This window comes from Coregonus lavaretus (assembly GCF_964263955.1).
Source record: "Coregonus lavaretus genome assembly, chromosome: 6".
In the NCBI taxonomy this organism is placed as follows: Eukaryota; Metazoa; Chordata; class Actinopteri; order Salmoniformes; family Salmonidae; genus Coregonus; species Coregonus lavaretus.
The window spans coordinates 66,078,259-66,099,605 of NC_139993.1; the positions used below are offsets into that span (position 1 = coordinate 66,078,259).

The following is a 21,347-nucleotide window of genomic DNA, read 5'->3' on the forward strand; positions in this document are numbered from 1 at the left end:
CCAGTTTCCCAGTCCCTGCCGATGAAAAACATGGTGTTCTCAGGGTGATGAGAGGTGCTGGGTTTGCGCCAGACATAGCATTTTCCTTGATGGCCAGAAAGCTCAATTTTTGTCTCATCTGAACAGAGTACCTTCTTCCATATGTTTGGGGAGTCTCCCACATGTATTTTGCCGAACACCAAACGTGTTTGCTTATTATTTTCTTTAAGCAATGGCTTTTTTCTGGCCACTCTCCCGTAAAGCCCAGCTCTGTGGAGTGTACGGCTTAAAGTGGTCCTATGGACAGATACTCCAGTCTCCGCTGTGGAGCTTTGCAGTTCCTTAAGGGTTATCTTTGGTCTCTTTGTTGCCTCTCTGATTAATGCCGTCCTTGCCTGGTCCGTGAGTTTTGGTGGGCAGCCCTCTCTTGGCAGATTTGTTGTGGTGCCATATTCTTTCCATTTAATAATAATGGATTTAATTGTGGGCCGTGGGATGTTCAAAGTTTCAGATATTGTTTTATAACCAGCCCTGATCTGTACTTCTCCACAACTTTGTCCCTGACCTGTTTGGAGAGCTCATTGGTCTTCATGGTGCTGCTTGCTTGGTGGTGCCCCTTGCTTAGTGGTGTTGCAGACTCTGGGGCCTTTCAGAACAGGTGTATACAGTGGGGAAAAAAGTATTTAGTCAGCCACCAATTGTGCAAGTTCTCCCACTTAAAAAGATGAGAGAGGCCTGTAATTTTCATAATAGGTACACGTCAACTATGACAGACAAAATGAGAAAAAGAAATCCAGAAAATCACATTGTGGGATTTTTTATGAATTTATTTGCAAATTATGGTGGAAAATAAGTATTTGGTCAATAACAAAAGTTTCTCAATACTTTGTTATATACCCTTTGTTGGCAATGACACAGGTCAAACGTTTTCTGTAAATCTTCACAAGGTTTTCACACACTGTTGCTGGTATTTTGGCCCATTCCTCCATGCAGATCTCCTCTAGAGCAGTGATGTTTTGGGGCTGTCGCTGGGCAACACAGACTTTCAACTCCCTCCAAAGATTGTCTATGGGGTTGAGATCTGGAGACTGGCTAGGCCACTCCAAGACCTTGAAATGCTTCTTACGAAGCCACTCCTTCGTTGCCCGAGCGGTGTGTTTGGGATCATTGTCATGCTGAAAGACCCAGCCACGTTTCATCTTCAATGCCCTTGCTTATGGAAGGGGGTTTTCACTCAAAATCTCACGATACATGGCCCCATTCATTCTTTCCTTTATACGGATCAGTCGTCCTGGTCCCTTTGCAGAAAAACAGCCCCAAAGCATGATGTTTCCACCCCATGCTTCACAGTAGGTATGGTGTTCTTTGGATGCAACTCAGCATTCTTTGTCCTCCAAACACGACGAGTTGAGTTTTTACCAAAAAGTTCTATTTTGGTTTCAGCTGACCATATGACATTCTCCCAATCCTCTTCTGGATCATCCAAATGCACTCTAGCAAACTTCAGACGGGCCTGGACATGTACTGGCTTAAGCAGGGGGACACGTCTGGCACTGCAGGATTTGAGTCCCTGGCGGTGTAGTGTGTTACTGATGGTAGGCTTTGTTACTTTGGTCCCAGCTCATTGCAGGTCATTCACTAGGTCCCCCCGTGTGGTTCTGGGATTTTTGCTCACCGTTCTTGTGATCATTTTGACCCCACGGGGTGAGATCTTGCGTGTAGCCCCAGATGTTTCTTCCTGTTTCTCCCTGTTTCTTCCTGTTTCTCTCTGTTTCTCTCGCTTTCTCTCATTTTCTCTGTTTCTCTTTGTTTCTTCCTATTTTTATCTGTTTCCTCCTGTATTTCTCTGTCTGTTTCTTCCTGTTTCTCCCTATTTCTCCCTGTTTCTCTTTGTTTCTCTCTGTTTCTTCCTGTTTCTCCCTGTTCCTCCCTGTTCCTCCCTGTTTCTCTCTGTTTCTTCCTGTTTCTCTCTGTTTCTATTTGTTTCTGTTTCTCCCATTTCTCTCTGTTTGTCAACTTCTTTCTGTCTCTCTGTTTTTCTCGCTTTCTCTCTTTCTCTTTGTTTCTTCCTGTTTCTCTCTGTTTAGTTTTTCTGTTTCTTTCTGTTTCTTTCTGTTTCTCTCTGTCTGTTTCTCATTGTTTCATCCTGTTTTCCTCTGTTTTCTCTGGTTCTCTCTGTTTCTCTTGCTTTCCCTCACTTTCTCTCATTATCTCTGTTTCTCTTTGTTTCTTCGTGTTTTTCTCTGTTTCTTCCTGTATCTCTCTGTCTGTTTCTTCCTGTTCCTCCCTGTTTCTCTCAGTTTCACTCTGTTTGTCTGTTTCTCTTTGTTTCGCTTTGTTTCTTCCTGTTTTTCTCTGTTCCTTCCTGTATTTCTCTGTCTGTTTCTTCCTGTTCCTCCCTGTTTCTCTTTGTTTCTCCCTGTTTCTTCCTGTTTTTCTCCCTGTTTCTCTTTGTTTCTCTTTGTTTCTTCCTATTTCTCGATGTTTCTGTTCCTCTCTGTTTCTCTTTGTTTTTCTCTGTTTCTTCCTGTTTCTCTGTGTTTCTGTTTCTCTCTGTTTCTCTTTGTTTCTCTCTGTTTTTCACTGTTTGTTTTATTTCTCTCTGTTTCGCTCACTTTTTCTCTGATTCTCTTTGTTTCTTCCTGTTTCTCCCTGTTTCTTCCTTTTTCTCTCTGTCTGTTTCTCTCTGTTTTTCTCTGTTTCTCTCTGTTTCTCTCGCTTTCCCTCACTTTCTCTCATTATCTCTGTTTCTCTGTGTTTCTTCCTTTTTTTCTCGCTGTTTCTGTTTCTCTCTGCTTCTCCCTGTTTCTTCCTGTTTGTCTCTGTCTGTTTCTCTCTGCTTCTCTCTGTTTCTCTGTTTCTCTCTGTTTCTCTCACTTTCCCTCGCTTTCTCTCATTATCTCTGTTTCTCTTTGTTTCTTCCTGTTTTCCTCTGTTTTTATCTGTTTATCTCTGTTTCTCTTACACCTAGGGTTACTATACAATGTATCTTCCATGTAAAAAACCTGTCAAATTAGAATGAATAATGTCCGACAATACCTTTTTAATTCTATGCGCTATACAGTTTGCTAGAATTTTTGCATCACAACACTGAAGTGTAAGGGGCCTCAAATTGTTTTAAATGGACTGGATCTTTATATTTTCCACTTGTATCCTGTTTCAGAAATAGTGAAATCAGACCTTCTTCTTGAGTGTCTGATAATCTACCATTTACATAGGAGTGGTTAAAACATGCAAAATAACGGTCCTCTGAGTATATAACAAAAGGTTTTGTATACATCGACCGGTATGCCATCCAACCCTGGAGTTTTCCCGGACTTAAAGTCTTTAATTGCATCCAGAAGTTCCTCCTCTGTAATTTCACCTTCACATTAGTCTTTCTGTATGGCTGTTAATTTTACATTATCAATAGCAAAATAAATCTCTACAATTAGCTTCAGTCAGAGGAGATGGAGGCAACTGAAACGAAAATATATGCTTACATTTCTTTGTTTCCTCCTTCAAAATATCATTTGGTAGATCATGGGTGACATAGCATTCCTATGTTGAAGATTTAAAAAAGAATTTGGTGCATTTTTCCCCATATTCCATCCAGTTTGCTTTATTTTGATAATATATTACACTTGATCTTTCTTGAATAAGTTTCTCCATTTCTTTTTGTTTTTCCTCTAATTTATTCTAAGCCTCTATGTTACAGTTTTTATTGCTATTTATCTGTTCTGTTAGACTTTCTATTTCCTTTGTTAGTATGGACTCGTTTGTCCTAAATTGCTTTTGTTTTCGAGATGAGTACTGAATTGCATGGCCTCTAAAGGCACATTTAAAGGTGTACCATACAATAAGGGGATTTGCTGTACCTATGTTATGTTGGAAAAAATCCGTTATAAATTCCTTTGTCCTAGTTAAAAATAAATTATCATCCAATAGGCTTTGATTACATTTCCAATATCCTCGCCCACGTGGAAATTCAGTAAGAGTAATGTATATGCCAATTATATGATGGTCCGACCGCATTCCGTCCCCTATCTACACTTTTTAAACTTTTGGTGCCAACGAGAATGACATAAGAAAGAAGTCTAGACGACTAGCTTGATTGAGTCTCCGCCACGTATATCTCACTAGATCAGGATATTTAAGCCTCCATATATCTACTAGTTCTAATGTATCCATGACATTCACGATTTCCTTAAGAGCATGTGGGTGATTGTTTGTGGTGTGATTTCCTTTACGGTCCATTGAGCTATTTAAAACAGTATTATAATCTCCCACCATAATAATAGAGTCTTGAATTGCTTGCAGGGTTGCTAATTTATTATATATATTGTCAAAGAAGTGTGGATCATCATTATTTGGTCCGTAAAGGTTAATGAGCCATATCTGTTTATGGTCCAATAACATATTTAAAATAATCCATTTACCTTGCGTATCTATTTGGACAATTTGCACATTCGGATCGAAATTACTATTAATTAATATCATCACCCCTTTTGAGTTTCTTTGCCCATGGGAGAAGTTCTCTCTGTTTCTCTGTTTCTCTCTGTTTGTCTCTGTTTTTCTCTCTTTCTCTCTATTTCTCTTTGTTTCTCCCTGTTTCTTCCTGTTTCTCCCTGTTTGTTTTACTTTGTTTCATCCTGTGTCTCTCTGTTTTCCTCTGTTTCTCTCGCTTTCCCTCACTTTCTCTCATTATCACTGTTTCGCTTTGTTTCTTCCTCTTTTTCTCTGTTCCTTCCTGTTTGTCTGTTTCTCTCTGTTTCTATTTGTTTCTGTTTCTCCCATTTCTCTCTGTTTGTCAACTTCTTTCTATGTCTCTCTGTTTTTCTTGCTTTCTCTCTGTTACTTCCTGTTTATCTCTGTCTGTTTCTCCCTGTTCCTTCCTGTTTCTCTCTGTTTCTTCCTGTTTCTCTCTGTTACTTCCTGTTTATCTCTGTCTGTTTCTCCCTGTTTCTTCCTGTTTCTCCCTGTTTCTGTTTCTCTCTGTTTCTCTTTGTTTTTCTTTGTTTCTCTCTATTTTTCACTGTTCATCTGTTTCTCTCTGTTTCGCTCACTTTTTCTCTGATTCTCTTTGTTTCATCCTGTGTTTCTCTGTTTCTCTCTGTTTCTCTTAGTTTTTCTGTTTCTCTCTGTTTCTTTCTGTTTCTCTCTGTCTGTTTCTCGTTGTTTCATCCTGTTTTCCTCTGTTTCTCTCTGTTTCTCTCTGTTTCCCTCACTTTCTCTCATTATCTCTGTTTCTCTTTGTTTTTCTTTGTTTCTCTCTATTTTTCACTGTTCGTCTGTTTCTCTCTGTTTCGCTCACTTTTTCTCTGATTCTCTTTGTTTCATCCTGTGTTTCTCTGTTTCTCTCTGTTTCTCTTAGTTTTTCTGTTTCTCTCTGTTTCTTTCTGTTTCTCTCTGTCTGTTTCTCGTTGTTTCATCCTGTTTTCCTCTGTTTCTCTCTGTTTCTCTCTGTTTCTCTTGCTTTCCCTCACTTTCTCTCATTATCTCTGTTTCTCTTTGTTTCTTCGTGTTTTCTCTGTTTCTTCCTGTATCTCGCTGTTTATCTCAGTTTCTCTCTGTTTGTCTGTTTCTCTTTGTTTCGCTTTGATTCTTCCTGTTTTTCTCTGTTCCTTCCTGTATTTCTCTGTCTGTTTCTTCCTGTTCCTCCCTGTTTCTTCCTGTTCCTCCCTGTTCCTCCCTGTTCCTCCCTGTTTCTTCCCGTTTCTCCCTGTTTATCTCAGTTTCTCTCTGTTTGTCTGTTTCTCTTTGTTTCGCTTTGATTCTTCCTGTTTTTCTCTGTTCCTTCCTGTATTTCTCTGTCTGTTTCTTCCTGTTCCTCCCTGTTTCTCTCGGTTTCTTCCTTTCTCTCTGTTTCTATTTGTTTCTCTGTTTCTCCCATTTTCCTCTGTTTGTCAACTTCTCTCTGTGTCTCTCTTTTTTTCTCGCTTTCTCTCTATTTATCTTTGTTTCTCCCTGTTTCTTCCTGTTTCTCTCGCTTTCCCTCGCTTTCTCTCATTATCTCTGTTTCGCTTAGTTTCTTCCTGTTTTCTCTGTTCCTTCCTGTATTTCTCTGTCTGTTTCTTCCTGTTCCACCCTGTTTCTCTCTGTTTCTTTCTGTTTTTCACAGTTTCTTTCTGTTTGTCATTGTTTCTTCCTGTTTCTCACAGTTTGTCTGTTTCTTCCTGTTTCTCTCTGTTACTTCCTGTTTCTCGATGTTTCTGTTTCTCTCTGTTTTTCACTGTTTGTCTGTTTTGCTAACTTTTTCTCTGATTCTGTTTCTTTCTCCCTGTTTCTTCCTGTTTCTCTCTGTTTCTCTTTGTTTCTTCCTGTTTCTTCCTGTTTCTCCCTGTTTCTCCCTGTTTCTTCCTGTTTCTCCCTGTTTCTCACTGTTTCTCTCTGTTTGTCAATGTTTTTCGCTGTTTCTCTCTGTTTCTATCTCTTTCTCTCTGTTTCTCACTGTTTGCCTGTTTCTCTCTGTCTGTTTCTTCCTGATTCGCTCTGTTTTTCTTTGCTTCTCTCGCTTCTCTCTGTTTCTCTCTGTTTGTCAGTTTTTCTCTATTTCTCTTTATTTCTTCCCGTTTTTCTCTGTTTCTTCCTGTTTCTCTCTGTCTGTTTCTCCCTGTTTCTTCCCGTTTCTCCCTGTTTTGCTTGATTTTTCTTCCTTTCTCTCTGTTTCTTTCTGTTTGTCATTGTTTGTCTGTTTCTCTCAGATTATTTTTGTTTCTACCTGTTTCTTCCTGTTTCTCTCTGTTTCTTCCTATTTCTCTCTGTTTCTTTCAGTTCCTCTCTGTTTCTCTCTGTTTTCTCTGTTTCTTCTTGTTTCTCTCTGTTTCTACCTGTTTCTTCCTGTTTCTCTCTGTATCTTTCTTCCTGTTTCACCCTGTTTCTCTTTTCTACTCTCGCTTTCTCTCTGTTTCTATTTGTTTCTCTGTTTCTCCCATTTCCTTCTGTTTGTCTGCTTCTCTCTGTTTCTCTCTTGTTTCTCTTTGTTTCTCACTGTTTCGACCTGTTTCTCTCTGTTTGTCTGTTTCCCCCTGTTTCTCTGTGTTTCTCCCTGTTTTGCTCGATTTTTCTTCCTTTCTCTCTGTTTCTTTCTGTTTGTCATTGTTTGTCTGTTTCTCTCAGATTATTTTTGTTTCTACCTGTTTCTTCCTGTTTCTCTCTGTTTCTTTCTGTTTGTCATTGTTTGTCTGTTTCTCTCAGATTATTTTTGTTTCTACCTGTTTCTTCCTGTTTCTCTCTGTTTCTTTCTGTTTGTCATTGTTTGTCTGTTTCTCTCAGATTATTTTTGTTTCTACCTGTTTCTTCCTGTTTCTCTCTGTTTCTTTCTGTTTGTCATTGTTTGTCTGTTTCTCTCAGATTATTTTTGTTTCTACCTGTTTCTTCCTGTTTCTCTCTGTTTCTTCCTATTTCTCTCTGTTTCTTTCAGTTCCTCTCTGTTTCTCTCTGTTTTCTCTGTTTCTTCTTGTTTCTCTCTGTTTCTACCTGTTTCTTCCTGTTTCTCTCTGTTTCTTCCTATTTCTCTCTGTTTCTTTCAGTTCCTCTCTGTTTCTCTCTGTTTTCTCAGTTTCTTCCTGTTTCTCTCTGTTTCTCTCTGTTTCTCTTTTCTTCTCTCGCTTTCTCTCTGTTTCTATTTGTTTCTCTGTTTCTCCCATTTCCTTCTGTTTGTCTGCTTCTGTCAGGTGTTGCTGTAGATTGGTGTGGTGTGGAATCAGGCGCAGGACGCAGAAGTTAAGTCCAACAAAGACTTTTAGTAGAGCACACAAAAATACAATCCAAACAGCCCGGAGGCGAGAAAAGCGCACACAGGCGTAAACAAACGAGCGCACAAAACATGTGCGAAAATCCTCTCCTAAAATAAACAAGGAGGAAAGCTACAAATAGCGCACCGAAATGGGTAGCGCAACAACACGACAACGGGAACAATTACACACAACACCTAAACTCACAACAAGGAACTAAATAGGGTGCTTAATGAGACATAACACAAAACAGGTGTGACAAACAGACAAAACCAATAAAACATGAAACATAGAACGGTGGCAGCTAGTACTCCGGAGACGACGACCGCCGAAACCTGCCCGAACAAGGAGGAGGGGCCGCCTCGGCCGAAACCGTGACAGTACCCCCCCCCCCTTGACGCGCGGCTCCAGCCGTGCGCCGCCCCCGGACGTGTGCAGCGTTCCACGTCTCCTCCGAGCGCCGCACCCACTCATCCACAGCAGGGGCCTCGATCTGGCTCTCATGCCAAGGTGCCAGAACCGGCTGGTACCCTAACACACACTGGAAAGGGGTTAGTTTAGTGGAGGAGTGGCGGAGAGAGTTCTGTGCCATCTCGGCCCAGGGCACATATCTCGCCCACTCCTCCGGCCGGCCCTGACAATATGACCTCAGAAACCTACCCACATCCTGGTTGACTCGTTCGACCTGCCCATTACTCTCCGGGTGGTAACCCGAGGTAAGGCTCACCGAAACCCCCAACCGTTCCATAAAGGCTCTCCAGACTCTGGAGGTAAACTGGGGGCCTCGATCAGACACTATATCCTCGGGTACCCCGTAATGCCGGAAGACGTGAGTAAATAGAGCCTCAGTGGTCTGTAGGGCAGTAGGAAGACCCGGCATGGGAAGGAGACGACAGGCCTTCGAGAACCGATCCACAACGACCAGGATGGTGGTATTCCCTTGTGAGGAGGGAAGGTCGGTAACAAAATCCACCGAGAGGTGAGACCAGGGTCGTTGTGGAACGGGCAGGGGTTGTAATTTACCCCTGGGCAAGTGTCTGGGCGCCTTACACTGGGCACACACTGAGCAGGAGGAGACATAAATCCTCACATCCCTGGCTAACGTTGGCCACCAGTACTTTGTACTAAGGCAGTGCACTGTCCGGCCAATACCTGGATGTCCAGAGGAGGGTGACGTGTGAGCCCAATAAATCAGCCGATCCCGGACCTCGAGCGGGACGTACGTCCGACCCACCGGACACTGTGGAGGGCTAGGGTCGGTGCGTTATGCCCACTCGATCTCTGCATCGACCTCCCACACCACCGGTGCAACCAGACAAGACTCCGGTAGTATGGGAGTGGGTTCCACGCACCTCTCCTCCGTGTCATACCGCCGAGACAGGGCATCTGCCTTCCCGTTCTGGGACCCAGGGATGTAAGTGATCTTGAACACAAACCGGGCGAGAAACATAGTCCATCGAGCCTGGCGAGGATTCAGTCTCCTAGCTGCCCGAATGTATTCCAGGTCACGGTGGTCAGTCAGAATGAGGAAAGGGTGTTGAGCCCCCTCAAGCCAATGCCTCCACAACTTTAGGGCCTGTACTACGGCTAACAGCTCCCTGTCCCCTACGTCATAATTCCGCTCCGCCGGACTGAGCTTCTTAGAATAAAAAGCACAGGGGCGGAGTTTAGGTGGTGTGCCGGACCGTTGTGAAAGAACTGCCCCGATACCGGCCTCAGACGCGTCTACCTCTACTTGGAAGGGTAAAGTGGGATCCGGGTGCGCCAGCACTGGAGCCGAGGTAAACAGGTCCTTCAGTCTCCCAAAAGCCCTGTCCGCCTCAGCCGACCACCGCAAGCGCACAGGACCCCCCTTCAGAAGAGACGTTATGGGAGCTGCCACCTGTCCAAAACCCCGGATAAACCTCCGGTAGTAATTTGCAAAACCCAAGAACCACTGCACCTCTTTAACCGTAGTTGGGGTTTGCCAATTACGCACGGCAGACACACGGTCAACCTCTATTCTCACACCTGACGCAGACAACTGATAACCCAAAAAGGAGACTGACTCCTGAAAGAACAGACATTTCTCGGTTTTGACATACAGGTCATGCTCCAACAATCTCCTCAATACCCTGCGCACCAGGGCTACATGCTCGGCCCGAGTAGAACTGTATACTAGAATATCATCTATGTACACCACTACTCCCTGCGCCTGCATGTCCCGGAAAATCTCATCTACAAAAGATTGGAAGACTGATGGAGCATTCATTAAACCATATGGCATGACGAGATACTCGTAATGGCCGGAGGTAGTACTAAATGCTGTCTTCCACTCATCGCCCTCCCTAATGCGCACCAAGTTATATGCGCTCCTGAGGTCCAATTTTGTGAAGAACCGTGCCCCGTGTAAGGACTCCGTCATGGTCGCAATCAGCGGGAGTGGATAACTATATTTCACAGTCACCTGATTGAGACCGCGGTAATCAATACACGGACGCAAACCTCCATCCTTTTTCTTCACAAAAAAGAAGCTCGAGGACGCGGGAGAAGTGGAGGACCGTATGTATCCCTGTCTCAGAGACTCGGCAATGTATGTCTCCATTGCCCCTTTCTCCTCCTGTGACAAAGGATACACATGGCTCCGCGGGAGCGCAGCTCCTGCCTGGAGGTCTATCGCACAATCCCCCTGTCTATGAGGCGGCAACCGTGCCGCTCTAGTCTTACTAAACACGAGTGCCAAATCCTCATACTCAGGCGGAATGTGCAGTGCTGGCATCTGGTTCGGACTCTCCACCGAAGTCGCCCCTACGGAAACACCCAGACATAGCCCCTCACACTGAGCAGACCACCCTTTAAGAGCCTTCTCTCGCCACGAAATCGTAGGATCATGGGTAATCAACCAGGGAAGCCCCAGTACCACCGGATACGCAGGAGAGTCGATCAGATAGAGTTGAATCGTCTCCTCATGACCCCCCTGCGTCTTCATCCTACCAACCCAGATCCCAACGGACGACTATCTAGGGCATGTACAGGGAAAGGCTTATCAACCGGAAGGAGGGGAATCCCTAACTCAACACAGAATTTACGATCTACAAAATTCCCAGCTGCGCCTGAATAGACTAGCGCCTTATGCTGAGAACGAGGTGCAACCTGTGGAAAACAAACAGGTATAGTTATGTGTACGACAGAAAGCTCTGGGTAAGTAGGGCGCCTACTCACCTGGAAGGACTCCCCAATGTGTGACCTGCCGTTTCCCTCACCAGGGGACCCTCCCCAGCACCTAGCCGCGGTGTGCCCTCCGCGGCCACAGTTGGTGCAGGAGACCGCCCCCCTCGGGCTCCTTCTTCTCCCCCCTCTAGCGCCAGCACCTCCGAGCTCCATCGGGCTCGGCTCGGAGGCGCTGGAGGGTGGAATGGGCGACCCCCACCTGGGACGTCCGCGGGTTGCCAGCAGGGTGTCCAGCCGAATGGCCATGTCCACCAACTGGTCAAATGATAGTGTAGTATCCCTGCACGCTAACTCTCTGCGGACGTCCTCCCGAAGGCTGCATCTAAAGTGGTCTATGAGGGCCCGCTCATTCCACCCTGCATCTGCCGCTAGAGTCCGGAACTCCAGCGCAAACTCTTGAGCGCTCCTCATCCCCTGCCGGAGGTAGAATAGACGCTCCCCCGCCGCCTTCCCTTCTGGTGGATGGTCGAAGACCGCACGGAAGCGGCGGGAGAACTCTGCATAGGTGACAGTGGCGGCGTCTATTCTCCTCCATTCGGCGTTGGCCCACTCCAACGCCTTGCCGGTGAGACAGGAGATGAGGGCGGAAACGCTCTCGTGTCCCGAGGGCGCCGGGTGTACGGTGGCAAGGTAGAGTTCCACCTGTAACAGGAACCCCTGACACCCGGCAGCGGTGCCGTCGTACGCCCTCGGGAGCGAGAGCCGAATCCCACTGGGTTCCGGTTGTTGGACGGGCGGGCTGACCGATGGTGATGGTGCGGTAGGTGGAGGTGTGGGTACCTCGCTGGTCTCCCATCGATGGAGAATGTTCATCACCCGGTCCAGGGCGTGCCCGATCTGGTTAATCCGATCGTCTTGACCACGGAGACGCTCCTCCATGATGTCGGTGGGTGCTCCTGCTGATTCCATGCGATGGTGTGTAATTCTGTCAGGTGTTGCTGTAGATTGGTGTGGTGTGGAATCAGGCGCAGGACGCAGAAGTTAAGTCCAACAAAGACTTTTAGTAGAGCACACAAAAATACAATCCAAACAGCCCGGAGGCGAGAAAAGCGCACACAGGCGTAAACAAACGAGCGCACAAAACATGTGCGAAAATCCTCTCCTAAAATAAACAAGGAGGAAAGCTACAAATAGCGCACCGAAACGGGTAGCGCAACAACACGACAACGGGAACAATTACACACAACACCTAAACTCACAACAAGGAACTAAATAGGGTGCTTAATGAGACATAACACAAAACAGGTGTGACAAACAGACAAAACCAATAAAACATGAAACATAGAACGGTGGCAGCTAGTACTCCGGAGACGACGACCGCCGAAACCTGCCCGAACAAGGAGGAGGGGCCGCCTCGGCCGAAACCGTGACAGCTTCTCTCTGTTTCTCTCTTGTTTCTCTTTGTTTCTCACCGTTTCGTCCTGTTTCTCTCTGTTTCTTCCTGCTTCTCTCTGTTTCTCTCATGTTTCTCTTTGTTTCTCATCGTTTTGTCCTGTTTCTCTCTGTTTCTATTTGTTTCTTACTTTTTATCTCTGTTTTCCTCTGTTTCTTCCTGTTTCTCCCTTTTTCTTCCTATTTCTCAGTTTCTCTTAGTTTCTTCCTGTTTCTCTCTGTTTTCTCTGTTTCTTCCTGTTTCACCCTTTTTCTTCCTATTTCTCCGTTTCTCTTTGTTTCTTCCTGTTTCTCTCTGTTTTCTCTGTTTCTTCTTGTTTCTCTCTGTTTCTTCCTGTTTCTCTCTGTATGTTTCTTCCTGTTTCTCTCTGTTTCTCTTTTCTTCTCTCGTTTTCTCTCTGTTTCTATTTGTTTCTCTGTTTCTCCCATTTCCTTCTGTTTGTCTGCTTCTCTCTGTTTCTCTCTTGTTTCTCTTTGTTTCTCACCGTTTCGACCTGTTTCTCTCTGTTTGTCTGTTTCCCCCTGTTTCTCTGTGTTTCTTCCTGTTTTCCTCTGTTTCTTCCTGTTTCTCTCTGTATGTTTCTTCCTGTTTCTCTCTGTTTCTTTTTGTTTCTCTGTTTCTCCCATTTCCTACTGTTTGTCTGCTTCTCTCTGTTTCTCTCTTGTTTCTCTTTGTTTCTCACCGTTTCGACCTATTTCTCTCTGTTTCGTCCTGTTTCTCTCTGTTTCGTCCTGTTTCTCTCTGTTTCTTCCTGTTTCTCCCTGTTTCTTCCTGTTTCTCCCTGTTTCTCCCTGTTTCATCCTGTTTCTCCCTGTTTCTCCCTGTTTGTCTCTGTTTGTCAATGTTTTTCACTGTTTCTCTCTGCTTCTATCTCTTTCTCTCTGTTTCTCACTGTTTGCCTGTTTCTCTCTGTCTGTTTCTTCCTGATTCGCTCTGTTTTTCTTTGCTTCTCTCGCTTCTCTCTGTTTCTCTCTGTTTGTCAGTTTTTCTCTATTTCTCTTTATTTCTTCCCGTTTTTCTCTGATTCTTCCTGTTTCTCTCTGTCTGTTTCTCCCTGTTTCTTCCCGTTTCTCCCTGTTTTGCTCGCTTTTTCTTCCTTTCTCTCTGTTTCTTTCTGTTTGTCATTGTTTGTCTGTTTCTCTCAGATTATTTTTGTTTCTACCTGTTTCTTCCTGTTTCTCTCTGTTTCTTCCTATTTCTCTCTGTTTCTTTCAGTTCCTCTCTGTTTCTCTCTGTTTTCTCTGTTTCTTCTTGTTTCTCTCTGTTTCTACCTGTTTCTTCCTGTTTCTCTCTGTATGTTTCTTCCTGTTTCACCCTGTTTCTCTTTTCTTCTCTCGCTTTCTCTCTGTTTCTATTTGTTTCTCTCTTTCTCCCATTTCCTTCTGTTTGTCTGCTTCTCTCTGTTTCTCTCTTGTTTCTCTTTGTTTCTCACTGTTTTGTCCTGTTTCTCTCTGAATGTCTGTTTCCCCCTGTTTCTCTGTGTTTCATCCTGTTTTCCTCTGTTTCTTCCTGTTTCTCTCTGTATGTTTCTTCCTCTTTCTCTCTGTTTCTATTTGTTTCTCTGTTTCACCCTGTTTCTTCCTGTTTCTCTCTGTATGTTTCTTCCTGTTTCACCCTGTTTCTCTTTTCTTCTCTCGCTTTCTCTCTGTTTCTATTTGTTTCTCTGTTTCTCCCATTTCCTTCTGTTTGTCTGCTTCTCTCTGTTTCTCTCTTGTTTCTCTTTGTTTCTTACCTTTTCGTCCTGTTTCTCTCTGTTTGTCTGTTTCCCCCTGTTTCTCTGTGTTTCTTCCTGTTTCTCTCTGTTTTCTCTGTTTCTTCTTGTTTATCTCTGTTTCTTCCTGTTTCTCTCTGTCTGTTTCTTCCTGTTTCTCTCTTGTTTCTCTTTGTTTCTCACCGTTTCGTCCTGTTTCTCTCTGTATGTCTGTTTCCCCCTGTTTCTCTGTGTTTCATCCTGTTTTCCTCTGTTTCTTCCTGTTTCTCTCTGTATGTTTCTTCCTCTTTCTCTCTGTTTCTATTTGTTTCTCTGTTTCTCCCATTTCCTACTGTTTGTCTGTTTCTCTCTGTTTCTATTTGTTTCTTACTATTTATCTCTGTTTTCCTCTGTTTCTTCCTGTTTCATCCTTTTTCTTCCTATTTCTCCCTATTTCTCCCTGTTTCTTCCTGTTTCTCCCTGTTTCTCACTGTTTCTCTCTGTTTGTCAATGTTTTTCGCTCTTTCTCTCTGTTTCTCACTGTTTGCCTGTTTCTCTCTGTCTGTTTCTTCCTGATTCGCTCTGTTTTTCTTTGCTTCTCTCACTTCTCTCTGTTTCTCTCTGTTTGTCAGTTTTTCTCTATTTCTCTTTATTTCTTCCCGTTTTTTTCTGTTTCTTCCTGTTTCTCTCTGTCTGTTTCTCCCTGTTTCTTCCCGTTTCTCCCTGTTTTGCTCGCTTTTTCTTCCTTTCTCTCTGTTTCTTTCTGTTTGTCATTGTTTGTCTGTTTCTCTCAGATTATTTTTGTTTCTACCTGTTTCTTCCTGTTTCTCTCTGTTTCTTCCTATTTCTCTCTGTTTCTTTCAGTTCCTCTCTGTTTCTCTCTGTTTTCTCTGTTTCTTCTTGTTTCTCTCTGTTTCTACCTGTTTCTTCCTGTTTCTCTCTGTTTCTTCCTATTTCTCTCTGTTTCTTTCAGTTCCTCTCTGTTTCTCTCTGTTTTCTCTGTTTCTTCCTGTTTCTCTCTGTTTCTCTTTTCTTCTCTCGCTTTCTCTCTGTTTCTATTTGTTTCTCTGTTTCTCCCATTTCCTTCTGTTTGTCTGCTTCTCTCTGTTTCTCTCTTGTTTCTCTTTGTTTCTCACCGTTTCGTCCTGTTTCTCTCTGTTTCTTCCTGTTTTCCTCTGTTTCTTCCTGTTTCATCCTTTTTCTTCCTATTTCTCCCTATTTCTCCCTGTTTCTTCCTGTTTCTCCCTGTTTCTCACTGTTTCTCTCTGTTTGTCAATGTTTTTCGCTCTTTCTCTCTGTTTCTCACTGTTTGCCTGTTTCTCTCTGTCTGTTTCTTCCTGATTCGCTCTGTTTTTCTTTGCTTCTCTCACTTCTCTCTGTTTCTCTCTGTTTGTCAGTTTTTCTCTATTTCTCTTTATTTCTTCCCGTTTTTTTCTGATTCTTCCTGTTTCTCTCTGTCTGTTTCTCCCTGTTTCTTCCCGTTTCTCCCTGTTTTGCTCGCTTTTTCTTCCTTTCTCTCTGTTTCTTTCTGTTTGTCATTGTTTGTCTCTTTCTCTCAGATTATTTTTGTTTCTACCTGTTTCTTCCTGTTTCTCTCTGTTTCTTCCTATTTCTCTCTGTTTCTTTCAGTTCCTCTCTGTTTCTCTCTGTTTTCTCTGTTTCTTCTTGTTTCTCTCTGTTTCTACCTGTTTCTTCCTGTTTCTCTCTGTTTCTTCCTATTTCTCTCTGTTTCTTTCAGTTCCTCTCTGTTTCTCTCTGTTTTCTCTGTTTCTTCCTGTTTCTCTCTGTTTCTCTTTTCTTCTCTCGCTTTCTCTCTGTTTCTATTTGTTTCTCTGTTTCTCCCATTTCCTTCTGTTTGTCTGCTTCTCTCTGTTTCTCTCTTGTTTCTCTTTGTTTCTCACCGTTTCGTCCTGTTTCTCTCTGTTTCTTCCTGTTTTCCTCTGTTTCTCACTGTTTCTCTCTGTTTCTTCCTGCTTCTCTCTGTTTCTCTCATGTTTCTCTTTGTTTCTCATCGTTTTGTCCTGTTTCTCTCTGTTTATATTTGTTTCTTACTTTTTATCTCTGTTTTCCTCTGTTTCTTCCTGTTTCACCCCTTTTCTTCCTATTTCTCAGTTTCTCTTTGTTTCTTCCTGTTTCTCTCTGTTTTCTCTGTTTCTTCCTGTTTCACCCTTTTTCTTCCTATTTCTCAGTTTCTCTTTGTTTCTTCCTGTTTCTCTCTGTTTTCTCTGTTTCTTCTTGTTTCTCTCTGTTCCTCTCTGTTTCTCTCTGTATGTTTCTTCCTGTTTCTCTCTGTTTCTCTTTTCTTCTCTCGCTTTCTCTCTGTTTCTATTTGTTTCTCTGTTTCTCCCATTTCCTTCTGTTTGTCTGCTTCTCTCTGTTTCTCTCTTGTTTCTCTTTGTTTCTCACCGTTTCGACCTGTTTCTCTCTGTTTGTCTGTTTCCCCCTGTTTCTCTGTGTTTCTTCCTGTTTTCCTCTGTTTCTTCCTGTTTGTCTCTGTATGTTTCTTCCTGTTTCTCTCTGTTTCTATTTGTTTCTCTGTTTCTCCCATTTCCTACTGTTTGTCTGCTTCTCTCTGATTCTCTCTTGTTTCTCTTTGTTTCTCACCGTTTCGACCTGTTTCTCTCTGTTTCATCCTGTTTCTCTCTGTTTCGTCCTGTTTCTCTCTGTTTCTTCCTGTTTCTCCCTGTTTCTTCCTGTTTCTCCCTGTTTCTCCCTGTTTCATCCTGTTTCTCCCTGTTTCTCCCTGTTTCTCTCTGTTTGTCAATGTTTTTAGCTGTTTCTCTCTGCTTCTATCTCTTTCTCTCTGTTTCTCACTGTTTGCCTGTTTCTCTCTCTCTGTTTCTTCCTGATTCGCTCTGTTTTTCTTTGCATCTCTCGCTTCTCTCTGTTTCTCCCTGTTTGTCAGTTTTTCTCTATTTCTCTTCATTTCTTCCCGTTTTTCTCTGATTCTTCCTGTTTCTCTCTGTCTGTTTCTCCCTGTTTCTTCCCGTTTCTCCCTGTTTTGCTCGCTTTTTCTTCCTTTCTCTCTGTTTCTTTCTGTTTGTCATTGTTTGTCTGTTTCTCTCAGATTATTTTTGTTTCTACCTGTTTCTTCCTGTTTCTCTCTGTTTCTTCCTATTTCTCTCTGTTTCTTTCAGTTCCTCTCTGTTTCTCTCTGTTTTCTCTGTTTCTTCTTGTTTCTCTCTGTTTCTACCTGTTTCTTCCTGTTTCTCTCTGTATGTTTCTTCCTGTTTCACCCTGTTTCTCTTTTCTTCTCTCGCTTTCTCTCTGTTTCTATTTGTTTCTCTGTTTCTCCCGTTTCCTTCTGTTTGTCTGCTTCTCTCTGTTTCTCTCTTGTTTCTCTTTGTTTCTTACCTTTTCGTCCTGTTTCTCTCTGTTTGTCTGTTTCCCCCTGTTTCTCTGTGTTTCTTCCTGTTTCTCTCTGTTTTCTCTGTTTCTTCTTGTTTATCTCGGTTTCTTCCTGTTTCTCTCTGTCTGTTTCCCCCTGTTTCTCTCTGTTTCTTTCAGTTCCTCTCTGTTTCTCTCTGTTTTCTCTGTTTCTTCCTCTTTCTCTCTGTTTCTATTTGTTTCTCTGTTTCTCCCATTTCCTTCTGTTTGTCCGCTTCTCTCTGTTTCTCTCTTGTTTCTCTTTGTTTCTCACCGTTTCGTCCTGTTTCTCTCTGTTTGTCTGTTTCCCCCTGTTTCTCTGTGTATCATCCTGTTTTCCTCTGTTTCTTCCTGTTTCTCTCTGTATGTTTCTTCCTCTTTCTCTCTGTTTCTATTTGTTTGTCTGTTTCTCTCTGTTTCTATTTGTTTCTTACTATTTATCTATGTTTTCCTCTGTTTCTTCCTGTTTCACCCTTTTTCTTCCTATTTCTCCCTGTTTCTCTTCAATTGTTCATGTTTCTCCCTGTTTCTCTCCGTTTCTTCCGTTTCTCCCTGTTTCTCTATGTTTCTCCCTGTTTCTCTTTGTTTCTTCCTGTTTCTTCCTGTTTCTCCCTGTTTCTTCCTGTTTCTCCCTGTTTCTCCCTGTTTCTTCCTGTTTCTTTTTCCTGTTTCTCCCCAGGGAGCTGTTTCTCTCTGTTTCTTCCTGTTTCTCCTGGTTTCTCTCAGTTTCTCCCTGTTTGTCTGTTTCTCAGTTTATCTCTGTTTCTTTCTGTTTTTCTATGTGTCTACATCTCTCTACGTTGCATACGCCACCTTGGGCCAGAGAGTTACGGAAAAACAATGGGAAAAGATCTCCTCGTGAACAGAGAAAATGCTAGAAGCCTTGGTTTCTCCTTCTCTCCATCATCTTTTCTCCTTCATCATCTCTCTACGTAGGTGTGACCACCGTGCTGACCATGACCACTCTTAGCATCAGTGCCCGTAACTCTTTGCCCAAGGTGGCGTATGCCACAGCCATGGACTGGTTCATAGCAGTCTGTTATGCCTTCGTCTTCTCTGCTCTCATTGAGTTCGCTACCGTCAACTACTTCACCAAGAGGAGCTGGGCCTGGGATGGGAAGAAAGCCATGGAGGATACGCGCAAGGTGTGTGTATGTCTGTGGATAGTTGTGTGTGTGTGTTGTGGGTGTGTTGGATGTGTACAGTTGAAGTCGGAAGTTTACATACACTTTAGCCAAATACATTTAAACTCTGTTTTTCACAATTCCTGACATTTAATCCTAGTAAACATTCCCTGTCTTAGGTCAGTTAGGATCACCACTTTATTTTAAGAATGTGAAATGTCAGAATTATAGAAGAGAGAATGATTTATTTCAGCTTTTATTTCTTTCATCACATTCCCAGTGGGTCAGAAGTTTACATACACAAAATTAGTATTTGGTAGCATTGCCTTTAAATTGTTTAACTTGGGTCAAATGTTTCGGGTAGCCTTCCACAAGCTTCCCACAATAAGTTGGGTGAAATTTGGCCCATTCTTCCTGACAGAGCTGGTGTAGCTGAATCAGGTTTGTAGGCCTCCTTGCTCGCACACGCTTTTTCAGTTCTGCCCACACATTTTCTATAGGATTGAGGTCAGGGCTTTGTGATGGCCACTCCAATACCTTGACTTTGTTGTCCTTAAGCCATTTTGCCACAACTTTGGAAGTATGCTTGGGGTCATTGTCCATTTGGAAGACCCATTTGCGACCAAGCTTTAACTTCCTGACTGATGTCTTGAGATGTTGCTTCAACATATCCACATAATTTTCCTACCTCATGATGCCATCTATTTTGTGAAGTGCACCATTCCCTCCTGCAGCAAAGCACCCCCACAGCATGATGCTGCCACCCCCGTGCTTCACGGTTGGGATGGTGTTCTTCGGCTTGCAAGCATCCCCTATTTTCCTCCAAACATAACAATGGTCATTATGGCCAAACAGTTCTATTTCTGTTTCATCAGACCAGAGGACATTTCTCCAAAAAGTACGATCTTTGTCCCCATGTGCAGTTGCAAACCGTAGTCTGGCTTTTTTTAGGCGGTTTTCGAGCAGTGGCTTCTTCCTTGCTGAGCGGCCTTTCAGGTTATGTCGATATAGGACTCGTTTTACTGTGGCTATAGATACTTTTGTACCTGTTTCCTCCAGCATCTTCACAAGGTCCTTTGCTGTTGTTCTGGGATTGATTTGCACTTTTCGCACCAAAGTACGTTCATCTCTAGGAGACAGAACGCGTCTCCTTCCTGAGCGGTATGACGGCTGCGTAGTCCCATGGTGTTTATACTTGCGTACTATTGTTTGTACAGATGAACGTGGTACCTTCAGGCGTTTGGAAATTGCTCCCAAGGATGAACCAGACTTGTGGAGGTCTACCATTTTTTTCCTTAGGTCTTGGCTGATTTCTTTTGGTTTTCCCATGATGTCAAGCTGTACTATTGATACCTTTACTACTATAGTTACGCTGTACTATTGACATCTTTACTAGTTACGATGTTACGATGTACTATTGATACCTTTACTACTGTAGTTATGATGTACTATTGATACCTTTACTAGTTATGCTGTACTATTGATACCGTTACTAGTTACGCTGTACTATTGATACCTTTACTACTGTAGTTATGATGTACTATTGATACCTTTACTAGTTATGCTGTACTATTGATACCGTTACTAGTTACGCTGTACTATTGATACCTTTACTAGTTAAGCTGTACTATTGATACCTTTACTAGTTACGCTGTAGTATTGATATCTTTACTAGTTACGCTGTACTATTGATACCTTTACTAGTTACAATGTAATATTTATACCTTTACTAATGACGCTGTACTATTGATACCTTTACTAGTTACGTTGTATTATCAGCCAATCATTCTTTAATAAATTGCTTCCAATGTTTATCTAGAATGAGATGCTCCAACTCTCTTCCTCTTCTTCCTTTACTAGTGTTGCTATAGTATTTAGTTTACTAAGGGAAAGTTGAATTAATTGCCAAAATGTTTCCTAATTTAAATTGGATTCAATGTTTTCAATGTGAATTCAGAGTGAAATACTGAAACAATGTTTTTTCCTTCTGTTGTTCTCTTTCTCCTGACCAGAAAAACCCCATGGCTCTGTCCAAGAAGCCTAACAACACCTGTTCAGCTGGGGTCAACTACACTCCCAACCTGACTAAGGACAACGCCATCTCCACCATCTCCAACAGCGCAGGCGTCCAGCTGAAACTGGCCGAGGCCAAGTCGCCCGACCCCAAAAAGACTTACAACAGCGTCAGCAAGATCGACAAGATGTCCCGGATACTGTTTCCTGTTCTGTTTGGGACTTTCAACCTGGTCTACTGGGCTACGTACCTCAACAGGGAGCCAGTGATCACAGGAGCTGTGAACCCCTATACATAGAAGGAGAAGGCCAGGAATGTGGTCTAAAAGGTGCCCTGTCCCCTGTGTAACGCACAACTTTTGATCAGGGCACATAGGGTTAGGGTTACGGTTAGGTCTCTGGTCAAAAGTAGTGCATAATATTATATATAGGGAATAGGGTGCCATTTGGGACGTAGGGGCACCTGTCTCACCTCACTCTCCCCACTACACCACACCACTACAGACATACTGTTAGATACACTGGATCTACCACCCCACCCCACTACACCACTACAGACATACTGTTAGATACACTGGATCTACAACCCCACTACACCACTACAGACATACTGTTAGATACACTGGATCTACCACCCCACCCCACCCCACTACACCACTACAGACATACTGTTAGATACACTGGATCTACCACCCCACCCCACCCCACTACACCACACCACTACAGACATACTGTTGGATACACTGGATCTACCACCCCACCCCACACCACTACAGACATACTGTTAGATACACTGGATCTACCACCCCACCCCACCCCACTACACCACTACAGACATACTGTTAGATACACTGGAT

At 43.3% G+C, this 21,347-nt stretch overlaps 1 protein-coding gene across 1 annotated transcript in view; it reads left to right on the forward strand.

The window, feature by feature from the left end:
* LOC311131110 (gamma-aminobutyric acid receptor subunit alpha-5-like) overlaps window positions 1-20,859 on the forward strand; it is a gene marked incomplete at its 5' end in the record, with an annotated part of 90,577 nt that extends 69,718 nt beyond the window's left edge. The window contains 2 exons of the mRNA XM_084163921.1: window positions 18,290-18,498; window positions 20,490-20,859. Of these exons, the coding sequence (XP_084020047.1) occupies window positions 18,290-18,498; window positions 20,490-20,789 (509 nt within the window). The 3' untranslated portion in view covers window positions 20,790-20,859. The remainder of the gene's footprint in view (window positions 1-18,289; window positions 18,499-20,489) is intronic.
* Window positions 20,860-21,347: the final 488 nt, after the last annotated feature.